The 17,234-nt window shown below is 37.9% G+C and overlaps 1 protein-coding gene across 4 annotated transcripts in view; it reads right to left on the reverse strand.

Annotated features, from left to right (window-relative positions):
- The window catches only part of MCTP1 (multiple C2 and transmembrane domain containing 1), a 158,991-nt gene that overhangs the window by 49,964 nt on the left and 91,793 nt on the right, over window positions 1–17,234 (reverse strand). Inside the window, exon 15 of one of the 4 annotated variants that reach the window (XM_044446290.1) lies at window positions 8,938–9,047. The exons of the other annotated variants lie outside the window; for them this stretch is intronic. Within the exon in view, the coding sequence (XP_044302225.1) occupies window positions 8,967–9,047 (81 nt within the window). The 3' untranslated portion in view covers window positions 8,938–8,966. Of the gene's footprint in view, window positions 1–8,937; window positions 9,048–17,234 lie in introns of those variants that run through there. 4 annotated transcript variants of the gene reach the window in all.

Here is a 17,234-nt window from a genome sequence, read left to right on the forward strand (position 1 = left end):
GAAATGAAACAGGAAAAGGCTTGAGTGAAAACGGAGGAAAACCCCTAGTGGTGCCAATCAAACACTGGGGTGCACTTATAATCAGGTATACATAGGGGCAATGAGAGCAGCAAAAACAACATTTCATTACCTCTATTCAATCTTCTATTTGCTGCCCTGTGGAACCTTTTAGGGTCATTTGGGAACTATTACATATTGGCCTTCAGAATGCTGTAGACATGACTAAACTCTGCTGTAACATACTTCTAGAGAAATTCCCTTACAATCACCAGTACTTAGACTTCAGTGTTAGCAGCAGTTGAATCTGGCAAGGTTCCCAAAACACAGTCTAGTCCAGTTTTATTGGATGAATTTCAGTTGGTGCCACTTGAGAATGCTGACAAGGTGTTTGGACAGGTTTGCACAACTATCTCTATTCTAGATCCTTGCTTCTCTTGGTTAATGAAAAACAGCAGTGAGGGAACAGCTCACTGAATCAGGGATGGGATTAATGCCTCTTTGAGAGAGGGTGTAGTCCCATGCTGCCTGAGACAGTGATGAGACCATTCCTTAACCCCTCTGGACCAACTTCAGGCCAGTGGCAATGTTCCCTTTCCTGGGCAAGGTTCTTGAGCAGCTGGTGGCCAACCAGTTCCAGGATGACACTGATTATCTGGATTCATTTCAGTTGGGATCCAGGCCTGGTTTTAGAATAGAAACAGCTCTGGTTACTGTGTATGATGAACTGTGTTGGGAAAGAGAGAGGGAGAATATGATCCTGTTGACACTCCTGGATCTTTCAGGAGCTTTTGATACCATTGACCATGGTATTCTTTTGGGGTGACTGAGCTGGGAGTGGGTGGTACTGCATTGCAGTGGTTCTGCTCCTACTTGGTCAGCCAACTCCAGGGAGTGGTGCCTGGGGATTATCACTTGATACCATGGATTCTCCAGTATGGGGCTTTTCTAGACTCTCCCTTATCCCCCATGCTACATTGTCAGCTGTTTTAAATATGCATACTGGAATTTTATACTGAGTTTTATTGTCTTTTATTGTATCATTTGTATTTGAATAATTGTTGTAAACCAGAGAGCTTTGACTATTGGGTAGTGCAGAAGTAAGTCAGTAAATAAGTAAGTCACTGGCCTGAGAGCCAGTGTAGTGTAGTGGTTAAGAGCATGGGACTAGGATGCAGACGATCTGGGTTCTAGTCCCCGCTCAGCCATGGAGCCAACTGGGTGACTTTGGGCCAATCACAGACTCTCAGCCCAACCTATCTCACAGGGTTGTTGTTGTGGGGATAAGATGGAGGAGGAGATGTTAGCTGCCTTGAGCCCTTTGTAGGATAAAGGCAGGATATAAATCGAACTAATAATAATAATAAATAAAAAATATATAATTCTTCAAATTGTAAAATGAGTCATGGCCAGATATTTTGAACATTTCTTTTGCAAACAGAAATGCACCATGTATTAAATGGAGGTAAACTAATTTAAGAGCGATCGATAGTATTGTATTACTGAACAGCACATTATGTTTTCAGCTTTAAATGACTCATGCAGTACAGGCTTATGACAAACTGCCGTGTTTTCACACATTCTTGAACATACTTTATCCCACATTCTTGAACATCCTCTCAAAACATAAAAAGGTACTTAAAAGGTACTGTACTAAGTCTGTATTTTAAGTTCCCCCTTAGGCTATATTATTAAAATAAATCTTCATCCATAATCCAGATATTATGGATCTTAGCAGTTAGTTTGGCAATCAATCCAGGTTGCAGAAGTTCAAAATAAAGAAACCACTCGAACCTATTAAAGCACTGCTCTGTGTCTCAAAGTCCATCTGCAGCTCCCAGATTGCTGGCCTGAGAATAAGATGCCTCTGAACATGTAGTGGTTGACTATTCCAATTCCAGTTAGCTTAAAAACAAAGAACACTGGACTCAACTGAATAGAGATGTTAAAAATTCCAGACCTAATGAAATGAATTTTTACATTTTTAAGTGCATGAGTCTAAGAAATTATAGATCATCACTGCCACTTTTCAGCAGAACATGAGAGAATTTCATTTTCCACTTGTCAGTATATTATAATATTCACTGACATAAGCTAGCCATTTGCAGAATCCCACCAGTTGAAACTTCAGTGAAAGATCAAGCATTAAAGGATTATTCAGTAAGACATCTGACATTATCTCCCATGTACAACTCTTCAAAAATAAAACAAGTTGGAATATTGAATGTTTTATCCTTTGCAATTACACTACATTTCAAAAGTATAACCTAGAATGATTAGCACTTCTTACTGTTTGAAGAAAAAACCATAGACTTTGAAACATGGTGTTGGAGGAGAACTTTGAGAATACCCTAGTGACACACATTTGGGTCCTAGATAAAATCAAGCCAAAGCTTTCCCTAGAAGCAAAAAACAAAACTGAGGCTGTCATACTTTGGCCACATCACAAGAAGGCAAAACTCATTGGAGAAGACAATAATGTTAGGGAAAGCTGAAGGCAGAAGACATAAGGGAAGACCAAATATGAGATGAACTGAATCCATAGAGGAAGCCAGAGCTGTGAACTTGGAAGAGCTGAATGGAGCTGTCACAGACAGAATATTTTGGAGGGCTTTCATTCATAGAGTTGTCAAAGATCAAAGGAAACTTGATGGCACATAACAACTGCCCTTTCAGGCTAATAATGGATTATTAGTGGTAAGATGTTCAGTATTTTTCTTTTTAATTAAGGGGCCAAGTTATTTAGGATGGTACCTTCACAAAGGGCAGAATAACTTCCCGACTACTGTGGATTTTAAAATTTCATTTAGGTGTTTGAGGCTTTACTCTTCAACACACACCCCACAGAGAAGAGCTTCCAATATAAACATATAAAACAATATATTAAAATGCATACCCTACCAGATATTTAGTTTTCTTTATGCTTGACATCTAAGGTCATGCCAATGCTAAATTTAATTACTATATCAAAGAACATGCATAGAAGTACATGTGATTTTATTGACATTTTTCAAATACTTTGGGTGCGGTTCAGTGGGGATGCCCAGAACCCACCTGATCCTGCTTCTGTGTTCATCTAGCAACACAAAGCAGTTATATGCCTCTAACTGCAGGAGAGAAGATGACTGAGGTTCCCCCAGGATATGCTGTATCTTGGTAGCAGCAGTCTTTTCCCTTTCCTACCCTCTAAAACCCTTCAATGGGGTCCATTATGACCTTAGCGCAATATCCACTGTGGTTTTTTTCTTCACCAGCTGAAAGGCTGAATGAGGGTGTTCTGAATGTGGAGTCCCAACTCCACGACTGGAGTTGCTGGGTCTCTAAAAGATGTTTTGGACTTCTAGATATTGTCTAGTGACCAAAGTGTCCACTCTTAGATTAACAAATACAAAGAGTTGTGTAGCCCCTTATATGGCAATTTATTATGGCCTAATTATTCTGATGATATAATTAAGGAGTATAATTAATTGAAACAACTCTTTTGTTGTGATGGCCACTGTCCTTATTTTGCCTATCTTTTAAGGTTTAGTTAAATTGTCACAGACTACTTTTTGAACAGCCATTCCAACAGCCAGCACTGAGGAATATGGGGGCGGGGAACATCATCATCTTGCCATTTCCTTTCTCCACCCTCCTTTTTCCTTGTGTGTTGCACTCTTTCTAGACTGTAAGCCTGCGGGCAAATGTTGCCTTGTTTTACAGTTTACATGTAAGCTGCTCAGAAGTCTTTTCAGCTGATGTATGAGATAAAAATTAGTTCCAATAAATAAATGTTAATATCACTATTTATCCCACTAGACACACCTAAATATCTTCCAACACAGTCAAATTAAGGAAAACACTTTATGTTCTGATCCACTTTATGATTCTGATCCACGAAAGCTTACAACATAATGTGTTTGTTAGGAGACTAACATGGCCCTCTCCCTCTGGGCTTGTCACAACAAGCTGTAAATATCCTACATTTTGTTCAGTCTTGCACCCAGCCCTCTCTATTGTGCTGGCATGAAGAGTCTCACTTCCATCTTTGATCAACTACAGCTTCTGTTGCTCGACTATGACAAACTGGAGTTACTTTTTATCATGGCTAGTAGAAGCAAAGTGTTTTTTATAAAGTTGTTGTCATGAGATATAAGTTATACTATGTCAGGGTGGTAGTATCTTTTTGGCCCAAATAATACTGCCTTGGGGTTGTTAAATCACTTGCTGGTAATGGGATGCTGGACAAAGGGTTAGGAGCTGTACGTGTACACATGTAGGGATATCAAAGAAATCCAAAATGGATTCAGATGAGATAATTTGTGAGATTTCTATGAATCAAAGCTATAGATTTTGCAGACTTCTTTTCTATTTTCTGGAATTCTACATAAATTTAGTCATATAAAATTTATGAACAAATGAAAAAAATTAACCAAAATGTTCATCCCGCCCCCCCCCCATGTCCCAGGCTAAAGCATGAAAATATGCAGTTTGGATGGGTTTGTATATTTTCAGTAGTGCGCACTTGTGCAAGTCAGCACTTTCAATGAAATGCAAATTCAGGAACTGAGAAAAATCCAATTGTGTCAACAAGCAGACAAAAGAATAAAGGATGAGCAGCACAGATGAAACAGACTAAATAAAATCTGTATATCCTGAGCACACACAGACATGCAAATATACACATATCAGTGATTCTGAAACAGATCACTCTTTCATTGCTACTAACAGAGGCAATGAAAGAGTGATCTGCATGAAAATTTCTGTGGAGATAGTGGAAGAATACAGACAGGAGGCAATTAAACCAGGAAACATCTAATTAATCATAGTTTCCAGTTTCATCCAAAGGCAAAAATAATGGTTCTGTGCTTTGGCTCTGGAAGAAGCAAGAATCAACTGCAATCATCTCCTTGGATCTGGATGAAATTGGAAACTATGGTTATAATTAGAGGCTTCTTAGTTTGTTTGCTCACACCAGAGAGAAGAGTGAATGGACTTAGTGCATAGCAAAAAGGTCATTAGGAGGTAAAGGGGATGCTGTAAATTTGGTAGACAGTTCTTTCCTCAAACTCCACTATACACAAAGATCACCAGTACGAAGGCTCTAGCTTACGGTTTATATACTTACATTCATGGTTGTTTGATGCCTGAAGTATATTGTTTAAGGTTTGACCTGAGCTATTCAGAAGGAAAATGTTAGCTACGATGCATTATGATTTACAGTTAAATACAGAAAAATCACTAGTACTAATTTGGCATGACTAACTTGATGTGTTTCAGTCCATTCAATCTTCTTTTGGAGCTACTCTAACTACATATAAGTCCCATGAAAAACAGCCTGCTAGCTCAGAGCCTAACAGTTTGTGGGATGTGTTCTGATTTAGATTTTGGAGAGGGGGTCCTTCACCCTTTCCAGTTACAATCTTGTACTAACATTTCCCATAATTTTACAGATGAATATGAAAGTGCTCTAACCAAATATTAAAATGCTGTTACAAAAAATGATTTCCACAATGCAAGACCCAGACTGTATAAATACAAAGATCACATGAGCAGTCCATGGATTACTGAAGAAAAATTCATGCCACTGATTTAAGTCAGAAGTGAAAATAGCATATTTAACTGAGAAACCTGTAAACATTCACATAGTGATATGCCTTTTTAGACTCTCCACCCCCACAATAGCAGATTATATTGTATGCAAATATTGTGGTAGGCTTATTTAACCAAGAGCACAAATCAACCAGGCAGTTTCCCTTTTCACCATTTCCTTTCTATGTTCTTAACATATGCATAGAGAAGTGGCCAGAAAGAGTAGAGGCAAATAATTTCAATCTGGAAGTGTTCAGATAACAGCCTAGATTACATGTTTGACAGAACAATTCCTGAGAGTTTTGCCAAATGCTTTCTTGAAATCATATGTCATAATCCACACATTACATAGATGAATATCAGTGCATTTTCTTCAATAAACACTTTACAAACACAACCAGGATACACTTACTGTAGCCAAAGAAGTATATTTGGTCGGCCACATTTCAACACTTATTTACTCACACAAATTAGAGGAACTGACATTATTCTTCATGCTAGGAATACAATAGTATCAAATAACAACTGGCCTGCATTAATGACTTGATCAACAATACCTAAGGATAATCTCTTTTTCGTATTCCATTTTCCCCTATCGAATTGCCAGCTGTCCTTGAATCTGAATCTTGGTTACGTTAGCTAGCAGACGGTTATATAAAATTATTATTTTTCTAAATCTACAAACTTCACTCATAACGCATCCTCAATTTGTTTTGCTTCATTTTTATGTATGGTTATAAAGCCAAGTTATATTTGCAATCTAGTGATGCTATGAGGAGCAACTACAATCCATATGGGTCATTCTGCAAATTAATTCTATCCCTATTAAGCCTTTTACATCTTCCTTGTTATCCATCACTTTTAGGTTAGGGAACATTTTGATTCCTCATGCTGCTTAAAGTTCCTTAGCTACCCAGCAAAATTGCAGAATTAAGGATGCTACTTAGTTTAGAAGATTATTGTTGCAGTATAAGTCATGTCTGTTATATTTCCAGAACACAGTTTTTAATATATTGAATTGTGTTTTACGTTAGATACATGTTAGGAAACAAAAAGCTTTTTTTCTGCCAAGAATTGCATTACCTCAGCTTTTGACAAAAATCTGCAATCTGCTGGAGGATGCACGCCACTGATGAGCAGGGCTGGGACCAGGATGGCTGCTTTGGGCACTTCTTCTCATGGCACCCCTTGGCTGGGATTCATCAGAATCAGATTGTGAAGCAGAATGGGAGGAAGTTTGGGCACGCTGGCCATGCCAAGACACTCAGAGAAGCAGAGGTGCTTATCTTAAGGCCAGACTTGTCCAGGTGGACAGGCAATTCCTGGGGATATTCAAGATATACAGTTCATGGGAAGGGACAGTGAGCATGGGAGTTTCTCAGACACAGACCAGGCAGCCCAGCAGAGGCAGGTGGCTAGATTAAAGGATTGGTGTGAGGAGAGGAGGTGGGAATTTCTGAAAGTGAGCACTCCTGAAGGAATGGAGCTCAGGCATGCGCATAAGGAGAGTTCATGGAGACAAACAATAGATTGGATTCAGTAATCTGCTCTGTACATGCTCAGAGATTCAGTCTGGGTGATTTGTGCATTTGGGTCTATAAAGAATACTTTGCAGGAACGTGATCTGTGGCTTTTGAATGGTTGAAGGAGGAACCTCGGTTCATGACACTTCCAGCTGAAGAGGCTGACTTGAATGTTTCATGTGAAAACAACAAAGTTCATTTCAGCTAAATATGTTCCATTTTTCTTCATAGGTTTTTATACATTTGCTTGATGGAAACAATAGCATACCCTCCTGAACTGCTGAGTTGTTTAGATGTTAAGAAAATCCTTGGACTCACTGCAGTTTATGTATGAACTTTAAAATATTTTTAAATACCTGAAGAGTAATGCCAAGGGCTACATTAGCACGAAGTCAGAGAATATTAAACTAGCTAGTTATGGTTTCAGCCAACTGCAACAACACGATTCACTTGGTATTCTCCTAGCTTACAGGCAAACAGGTATGTCTTTGTGCTATTAGTGAATGACAAGTATGTCATCTTCCAAATATTTTACTGTTTTGGCACTAGAGTTAATTTCTACAGCAGCTTACTTGACAGTTCAAAATATGTTGGCAAATATTTTTTACAAACTTTTACATGCTACATAAAAGTAGAGGATTAACACAGTATTTGCCTCTAAACGACATGTTCATGTTGATGTGACATTGACAGCCAGTTCTGCATAATTTTGCAGCTAAACTAAATGCATGCAGAAGAGAGTCTTTATATAATAAATGCATGTAATATTGATAGTTTATTCTCAACATACATACAAAGCTCATAATCCCCAAACATCTGACACACTGCTGTCTCACACCTTCTTTACACCTTCTTTCTGTACAGGTGTACTGTACAGAACAAAGCATCCTAAAGGAATGGCTCCATTTTCACATTTGCTCAATGGTCTCTTCCTGGTAGGTCTGGGCTATGGGCTGGGGTTGCAACAGCAGCATTACTGTTATACATGGCAGATATATTAAGTGAGTCCTCAAGTGCATGCTTGAGTTAAAGTGAATCTCATGTTTGAAAAGGTTGATGAACACTATGCTGCTTCAAGCCAAAGACCTAACTAGTCCAGCATTCTGCTTCCATACGTCTATGGAAATTCACAAACAGGTGAGAGCAACAGAACCACCATACAACAGTACCTTCCAGTCCCAGCTTACCCTGCATGAATGTGTCTAATTTCTTCTTTAAGCTATCATGTGACAGTGAATTCCATTTGATTTCCTTTTAGCTGTCCTGAATCTACCATCACACAGCTGCATTGGATTCAGCTTCACTGGATCCCCTTCCACTTTCTGCACAAAAGCATAATTATATACACTTCTATCATGTCCCCATTGTTAAGTTCTAACCATGCTAAATAGCCCCAAGCACTATAACTTTTCCTCATAGGAGAGATGCTCCATTTCCTTGATTATAGCCAAATACCCCACACAACAAAACTCCTTTCATATAGTAATAATCTCCAGTCCCCTTAGGGCTAAGTGACTGGTTTGAAATATTGAAAAAATGCAATAGATATGACAGAATATCAGTCCATATTCATATCCTGCTATGGTATATATACTTGATATATATATATCAAGTATATCATGTGCACAGCAGCCTACAGTTTTATATTTATATAACATTTTATGTAAATGATATTGAGCCTAAATTTACAGTACATTTATTTTAAATAAATCAACAAACTTCACAAGTATTAAGAATTTACTTAGAAAACTTGAGATCCACCTGATTCTTCACTACAGGGCTGAGCCAAATAGGCAAATTCTCATGAGATCCTTTTCTTTTTACCTGAGGCAGACTTTTATTAATTTATAGTCCATCTTTCTTCCCTCATGGAACTCAAGGGGGCATACATGGGTTCCCATGTGGTCTCCAAGATGATACTTCCAGGATAATAGGCAGAATGTATCTCAATACTAGCTGCAGGAGAACAAAAATACCAGATCATATGCTCTCATATCCAGTTTGTGAGCTTCTGATAGGCGCCTGGTTGGCTATTAGAGAAACAGGATACAGGTTTGCCTCTTCTTCTGGACCACATTGAGTTCCACATGATATGGAAAGAACTGTATCTTGTCCCTGGGTCCTGGCGTTCTACCCACAGATTGTGATCTCTGGCACAAAGGTGGTTTGTCTTATTCAGTATGATCCAGTTTAAAATCTTCCATATCTAACAATGTAAAATGTTTCCCTATAGTATGAGTCAGAGAAAGGGAGAATAGCATTGTAAGGTAATATACAAGTCAAGTACAGGAATAACTAGCAAGTGTTAAATCCTTGTTTCCACAGTTGGTCATCATTTACTGTTGTCTTTGACAAGTTCACACTCATTTCTGAGAGATACTTTTGGCCATAGTAGACAGTATAAGAAATGTATGATCACATATCACTTATCAATTTTAGAGAAGAAATTGCAAATGGGCAGTGAGGGAGAACTGGGATTATGAAACATGAAGTGGAAGGACAACTTTCCTCCACACACAATGGTCCTGAAAAAAATGAGCTGTTATTCACCTCAGGAGACACAATCATCATCTACAACTCTCCTGGAGCAAACAACAGTTCTTGAGTTGAGTTGCAATGTGTATGGGGTTGAGGTGCGTATGTGTACGTATGTGTATCTGCTATAAACCTCCTTCCCCGAAGTCCCAATTATCTTTTCAATGCCTGATAATAAGAACCATAATAAAGGTATGCAATCTTACATTGTCTAGTTTGGCTCTCAGTTAGTTAAACTTCAGATTCAACTCAAACTATATTTTTAAAAATTGCTTCTCATCATTGCTAGTTCAAAGTTACAAAACAAAACAGCATGCCTTACAGAAGGCATTTAAATCAATAATGCATCCTTTACAGGTTCAGGAAGTAACTGTACAAGATGTTATTTTCACTTAATTTAAAGTATAAGCATAAGTAGATTTTATATATTTATTTTAATATATATATATATATATATATATATATTGCTAGTTTTCTAAGCAACAAAATACCTACTAGAAAATTTTGACCACTGCCTTCTGAAGATGCTCAGTGGCCCATGGCCGTCACCCAGGGGATAAGAAATTCAGAGTCTGGGAGAAACCACTGAGAAAGCCTCTCTTTGCAACTGCATGGTTTGGACATAATGTACAGACAGTATACTCTCATAAGAAGACTTTTTTCCTTGAGAGTACATTGTTTTATTCTGAGCTATAGAATTTTTTTTATTTTTTAAAAAATATTTTACTGTATTAATATGTTCATACACAAACTTATCCATACATCTGTAAATAATACAAATTGACTATTATATCAATTATTAATTAGTTTGTACTAGGTCCCCCTTCATCATTCAGTTCTGGATAATACATTAAGAATGGTACCAAGCTGTTATAAATTAGTTTCTCCACCAGTGCCACTGACCATATTCTGGTAAGGTATTTCCAAAATGACAGTCCTTAGGCATTTTTCCAAGTTGTGGCAATCTTGGTTCTTGCAACTCCTACAAGCATCACCCACAACCTCTCATTCTCCCCAGGAAACAATGAAAATAGTAATAAGGTTTTATTAGGACTTAACATATTATAATGTTATTCAGTCACCCCACTACTTTGGGCCAGAACACCTTGCTCTTCAGACAGAAGATCCATATGCTCATGATCAAGTTGCCATTTCTCCAACACATATCATATAACTCATTATTAACTTTATATAATTTTATGAGGCCTAGATGCCATCTGTAAAGTGTTTGTATTGCCATTTACTTACACCTAGCTGATAGAGACATAGGCTTGCAAGGACCATATTATTCATTACCTGTAGCTCTTCTGATATACCAATATTTAGGTTCATTTCCTGGATGCTTTTTTCCCCTTGGCTGTTATTTTACCAAGTTCTCCAATAAAATTACTTTGAGGTCTTGTAAGCACTTTGGTAGAATCTGTACTATACAAATAAGTTGCAAGGCTCTTGATTCCTATTAATTGGAAATTACTGGTTCTTATGTTGGCTGTTTTATCTTCCAGCTTTACTGAAATTGATTTTGATCTAATAAATAAAGGAAATATTGATACTGAACTATATTAAAATATTAATTGTAGGTTACTCTTTTGCCCAGTGGAACCCAAGCAAAATGTCTTCTTAATGCCTCCATGCTAAAACGCCAGGAACAGCTTATATGCAGATATCACTGACAGGAAAATCCTCCAGACTGTTCAAATTTGCTGGTGCCAATAAAGATAGAATGGTGGGTATTCAGTCCAAACTAAACGTACATCTAAGTAGCTTAATGGTGTCATCACCTCCCAGCCCTGGTACCTTCCAATGTGTGCCACACCAAATTCTGATGAAGACCAGGCATGGGCTTCATTTCTTGCAGGCTGGACTGTCAAGTGTCTTATTCAGGCCTCCCAGTCAGAGGGCATAGCTCTGCCATCATTCTTGGGCTTGAAGGGTGAGTCTACAGGAGAATCTCCATCTCCTCAGCCTTGCAGGTTACAAAATCAAGAGAGACCTTTAACCGTCAAGTAAGCTCCTCTGAGAGGGAGGGCCGAGACAACATCCTCCTAGCAGAGTGTTCTAAGCAAGTAGGACCCACTTGAAGCTGGGTCACTTTTTTTCCTTGCCTCTTTCCAACTGCCATTATAGGCTTCCAGCTTCCTGTGCAAGTCTGAAGATACAGAATGATACTGCATCTGAACATTTTACTGTTGAGGGAAGAATTTTAATAAGATATGCAATCCTGCAATAGACAGGAATACTCCAGCCGCTAAATGGCAAATAGTAAGGAGCTATTCAGTTCAGGAACATATGGCTCAATTTGGCTTGGTTTACTTTTGAAGAATAATACATACAAATGAAAGAGACTAGATATTCATTTCTTGCATCCATCATAACTGCTATGTATTGACTATGCCTACTATAAAAACAGTGCTTTTTTTAAAAAAAGCAATGAGCAACCTTAAACGAAAGGTTGAAAAATCTTATAAACTCAATTTGCTGTATCTCCAAATGCACAACTTTATCTGCAAGTACAGCATGTCAAGTATGAGTTATATAATATGCTTTCACAGCATGCAGAATTGGCCTTAACCTTCAGGCATATTGGGAGAATGGTGAATGTCCTAGTAAAATTTTGACTCATCAGTTCAAACAACAAAACCTTGAAACAGTACCTCAGTCATTAAAGATGAAAGTGGAAAGCTATATACTTCTCCTGAGGTTATTAACTCCCAGTTTTCAACATTCTATTCAGAACTGTGCAGTAGAGGCAGTGATATATCAGAACATGGATGCTTTTTCCCCCTCATGTCACTCTTGCCCACTTAGACCCTCCACAAAGGCAATCTCTTTTGCCACTGTTCCGTTCTGCAGAAATCTTTAAAGGAGTAAGTATTGCCAAGTTAAATTTCCAAATGAATAATACTAAACATTTTCCAGCTTTTTAGTTCAAAACATTCATCATTGGGATACAATTTTATTTTTGACTTGGCATTTCTTTGGTAAGCTCTCAGTGATGTGATCCTTATTAGGCCTAAGGATCATAGTATTATACATATCTATTGCACTATGACTTCTTAGACTAAAAACTAAAATATTAAAATATTAATGGCAATCCAGAGCAATTAAGAAACTGAGAAATTTTGATTTTCCTGAAGAATTTCTGAATTGGATCAAAATATATTCAACCTCATGAGCTCAAGTTAGGACTAGTGGCCTTTTGTCTGATTCTGCTTTCCTTGGCCAAGGTGCTGGACATGGATGCCCACTTTCCCCACTGATATTTTATTTAGCTTTGGAAACCCTGACAGTTGCTATTTGACAGAATGCTAATATTCATAGATTTTTGCATAAATGCAACCTTATTCTTTATGCTGATTATTTTTAACTGTTTCTAGTCTGTTCCAGCTTTGATTCAGATGATTGATGATTTTAGTTATTTGTCCAGCTAGTCAATCAAAGTAAATTGATTTTGACTGGAGATATATCCCATAATGCACTACACAATTCAGACTCAGTCTGGATTTCATTACTTGTTTAGGAATAGTTGTTCCCAGAGATATATCTTAAATGATTAAAGCTTAACTTGAATAAGTGAAGAAATGAGATTTTACAGGCCATCAGCTGAGGAAAGATAAATGAGAACTAGTGTGGTGCAATGGTTGAGAGACTTGGACTGGGACTCAAGAGATCTGGGTCTTGTCCTGCTCAGCCATGGAGCTCAATGGGTAACTTTGGGCCAGTCACAGACTCTCAGACCAACCTACTTCACAGGGTTGTTGTTCCTGTGAGGGTAAGATTGGGAGGGGGAGAAAAATTATGCAAACCACCTTGTGTTCCTTGAAGGAAAAAGGCAGGCTATAAATATAATAAATACACTCAAAATGAATGTAATACTGTGGATTGTTTATATTTTATGCAGGTTTCTTCAACTCATACCTGGCAAGTATTTCCAAAAAAGTAACACTTTGTTTTATAGAAATTTTTCATTTTGATCTGTTTTCAGACTGGGTTATAGGAAAAAGATTGATTTTGGTCATTTTGGTGGATGATTACTCTGGGAACTGGACAGGGCAATATGTTCCTATTACATCTGCTAGGCCTTTGGGTGGCTTTACACGGTGGGAAAACTTCTTGGAGGGGCAATCCTAGAAGGTAGTGCTAGAGAACTCTTTGACTCCATGGCCTCATGGTTCCATCTTACCACCCATGCTATTTAATAGATTAATGAAACTACTACAAGAAATTGTCTGGAGTTTGGGGGTTCAGTGCCACAATATGCTGATGACCCTATACATTCTCTCTCTTCTCCATCTAAATCCAAGAATGTTGTTCTGGTTATAAATTGTTGCCTTATGTCAGTAATACACCTCTTGGACTTGGACTTTTAAACTTGACCCTGAACTTGGATGGCCAAGTCTCAAGAGTGGCCAGGCATGTATTTGCACATCTGATGCTGCTTTAATGTATTTTAAAGTTCTGTTTTACTAGAGTTGCACAGGTTGGTTAGAGCAATAATGTAAGATATATTTGAATGTGATTGGGATATTTCCCAACAGATTTTGGTTGAATATGCATCCCATTAATAGGATTGTTAAAATCCTATTGTTTTCTTCACCTTTTAAAGCTGAAACAAAATTTGTAGAAGGTACGCCCATTAAAAAAACTTCAATACCTTGAACCTCTTGTTGCACTCATGTGTCCTAATTCCATTAAGTCCAGAATAAATCAGATGAGTTTCAAAGTTATTGATGTTGTTCAGATTTCCATAAGCAGGAGCACATGAATGCACCCTCCCAAATGTTCCTCACCTACTGGCAACTGGTGTAATATATAACCTTCATGCAGGAAGGTCTTACGATCACTTTCAGGGTTCTACAACACAACCAAAATAATAAATGGGACTAGAATGGGTCTGAACCATTTCGAACTTGTTTGCACTACTTCTAAGCCCAATTAAAGTAGCTGGGTTAACCTATAAAAGTTTATACTTCCTGAAACCACAATGCCTGGCAAACTACTTCTTCCAACCTGATTTCCATCCAAGCAGTACAATTAATATCTGAGCCCTTCTTCCAAGTACTACCTCTTAAGGAGGCTTTTTTGGAGGGAAACTATCCTTCCATAATCAGAAAGTCTTCCTCTTCATAATTATATTAATAACTGGGACCAGAATGTCTGAACATATAAGACCAATTCTGGTCTGTTTGCACTGGTGTCTATATGCTTTTCAAGGAACGAGTTTTAATCTAGCATTATATAACCTGGGGTACAATACTTCTCCCTGCCTCTGAGGACATCCTCTGGCTACCACATCCAAGGGAGGGCCAGAAAGAAACAACGAGGAGGAGGAGGCCCTTCTCAGTGTTTATCTCCCTTCCCAATTTGGAATTATCTCTCTGCTGAGGCCCATTTGGCACCATCACTGTCATCTTTCTGATATCAGGTTAGAACTACCATCTACTGCCATTTATTTAATGGCAAATGATGGGATATGTTAGTTATTTTAAAAGGTCTAGTTCTTACTGAAATTGTTTTAGATGTTTAAGTTTTAAAAATTGTGTATATTGGATTTTTACACAGTATTTTACTGCGTTTGCATTTTAATGTATCCATTTTATTATGGTGTTTATGATAAATTGTTGTAAACCACCTGGAGAGGTTTGGCTATGGAGCAGAAATTTATAGAAACAAATTTAATAACTGTCCAGAAAGCTTTGGTTATTGGGCAGTATAGAAATAAATTCACAAATAATCTGGAGAATCAGGCTCTGAATCACCTCTGGTCACAGCTACCCTTGGATAGGCCCCCACTTTAAGAATCCCATTGGCTGTTTATTTCCTCCCACTTTCAGTATGAGACCGAAAATTCAGTGCCTTACTCAGCTTCTGTGGAACATGACTTTTTAATGCATTTGTACTTTCAACTTACCCTACCCCCAGATTAAACTTTAAATTCAGAATGGTTTTCTTTGTTGGCGAGTAAGAGGAATGTCTCCTATGTAACACCACATTTCCCAAACCCTGCTTTCCTTCTTATAAGGGGAAGACAGAAATTTGGTGGAAATTTCCCCTCCAAAGGGAATTATTTGCTGCTTCTAAAAGAAGATAGGAGCAATTAACCAAAACAGAAAGTATTCCTTAAAAGGAATATTGTTGCTCTTTCAGTGACAATCATGCCACAGTTCTGTTATGACCGAACTCTCTCTTCTAACCTTCCCAGTACATAAGAAGCAGTAAGTGTCTTCAACAGTATTTCCATAACAAAAATAAATGCTGTCCTAATGAGCTTTAATCACCTCTCACCTCAAAACTGTAAAAGCTACTCGCCTCTCTCAACAAGGATACGGAAATTTATCTGTAATACCATTGCTTATGAAGCTCCTTTAAAAAAAGGCACAATGGCTGCTTTACTTGTTAAGTACCATCACACAGAAGCCACTTAAAAACACTTCTATGTGATAACTCCTGCAGCATAGTGAGTTTCTTGTACAGTGGCCAATCTAGCAACTTTCATTATGACACCCACATGGAGAAATTTTAAGTGGGCTCCATATGGTAGCTCAGATGTATGACAGCACAAAGAGCTCCAGATGCTCCAAGCTGGCTCACATTTGAGGGTGGCACTACAGGAATGCGTAAGACTCTCACCAAACTTGCTGCTCGGCTATGATAAGGTAGAGGCAACTGGCCCCTCCATGCACAACACTGTAAACAACTTTGCTTTAAGTAAGCCATTACAGAAGCTATTTTTCAAGCTGTGACAATGTTTCAAATTGTAGCAGTGGCACCAGAACATATAAATAAATGCTGTGTGTGAACATGGCCTACACGAGAACTCAACACTAACTTGTGGGGGGACATATACAAATATGAAGCATCTCTACCTCTTTCAACTACCTCCCAACCCCACCCAATCTAGGTTTAGGCATCTTTCATTTTTATGAAGACCTTTCTGTTTAAAACATGCAAGAGAGATTATATTGATCCCTATCTTTCTAACCTACTTATACTGAACACTAATTTCAGACAAACACTTGAAGTCTATCACGAAAACTCTGACACATCCAAAGAAATCTCTGTTTGCAATTGCTGCTATATCATTTGCCTTCACTGCACTGGTTTTGGTACATCAGAAAACAAATCTAATTTCCTATGCTGTTGCTTCTTGTTTTCCTTATGAAGGCAGAAACCCTCAAATGTTAGGAATTATTTTTCAGCATACATTCCTTGTTTATCACTTTCCCCCACCACATCTATTTTTTAGCAACTGATTAGTCTCCTTGGGATCTAGATACATTTCTGATATCTTTGGCTGTTTACTGTCTTGAAACATGCATTCTTACACATTTTACCTATGCATAAATGTAAGCAAGCTTCACATATTTTTCTTTATATATGTTCCTAATATTGTATTGAAACACACACGCAAAAACAGAAACATCTATATATTCATTCCTATATAAGATTATCCAATGGTAACCCCATAGGGAAATGTATGGTTTTATTGTTACAGTATCTGTCATCTATGTAAGAGAAACCAAAATGAGATGGGCATTAAATTTGCATACAGCCTGAAGCATAGAGGTTCTTGTATGTGGAGAGTTGATGGGCATATTTGGCAGGAAG

Source organism: Varanus komodoensis, unplaced genomic scaffold, assembly GCF_004798865.1.
Source record: "Varanus komodoensis strain SLA01 unplaced genomic scaffold, ASM479886v1 scaffold5, whole genome shotgun sequence".
NCBI lineage: Eukaryota > Metazoa > Chordata > Lepidosauria > Squamata > Varanidae > Varanus > Varanus komodoensis.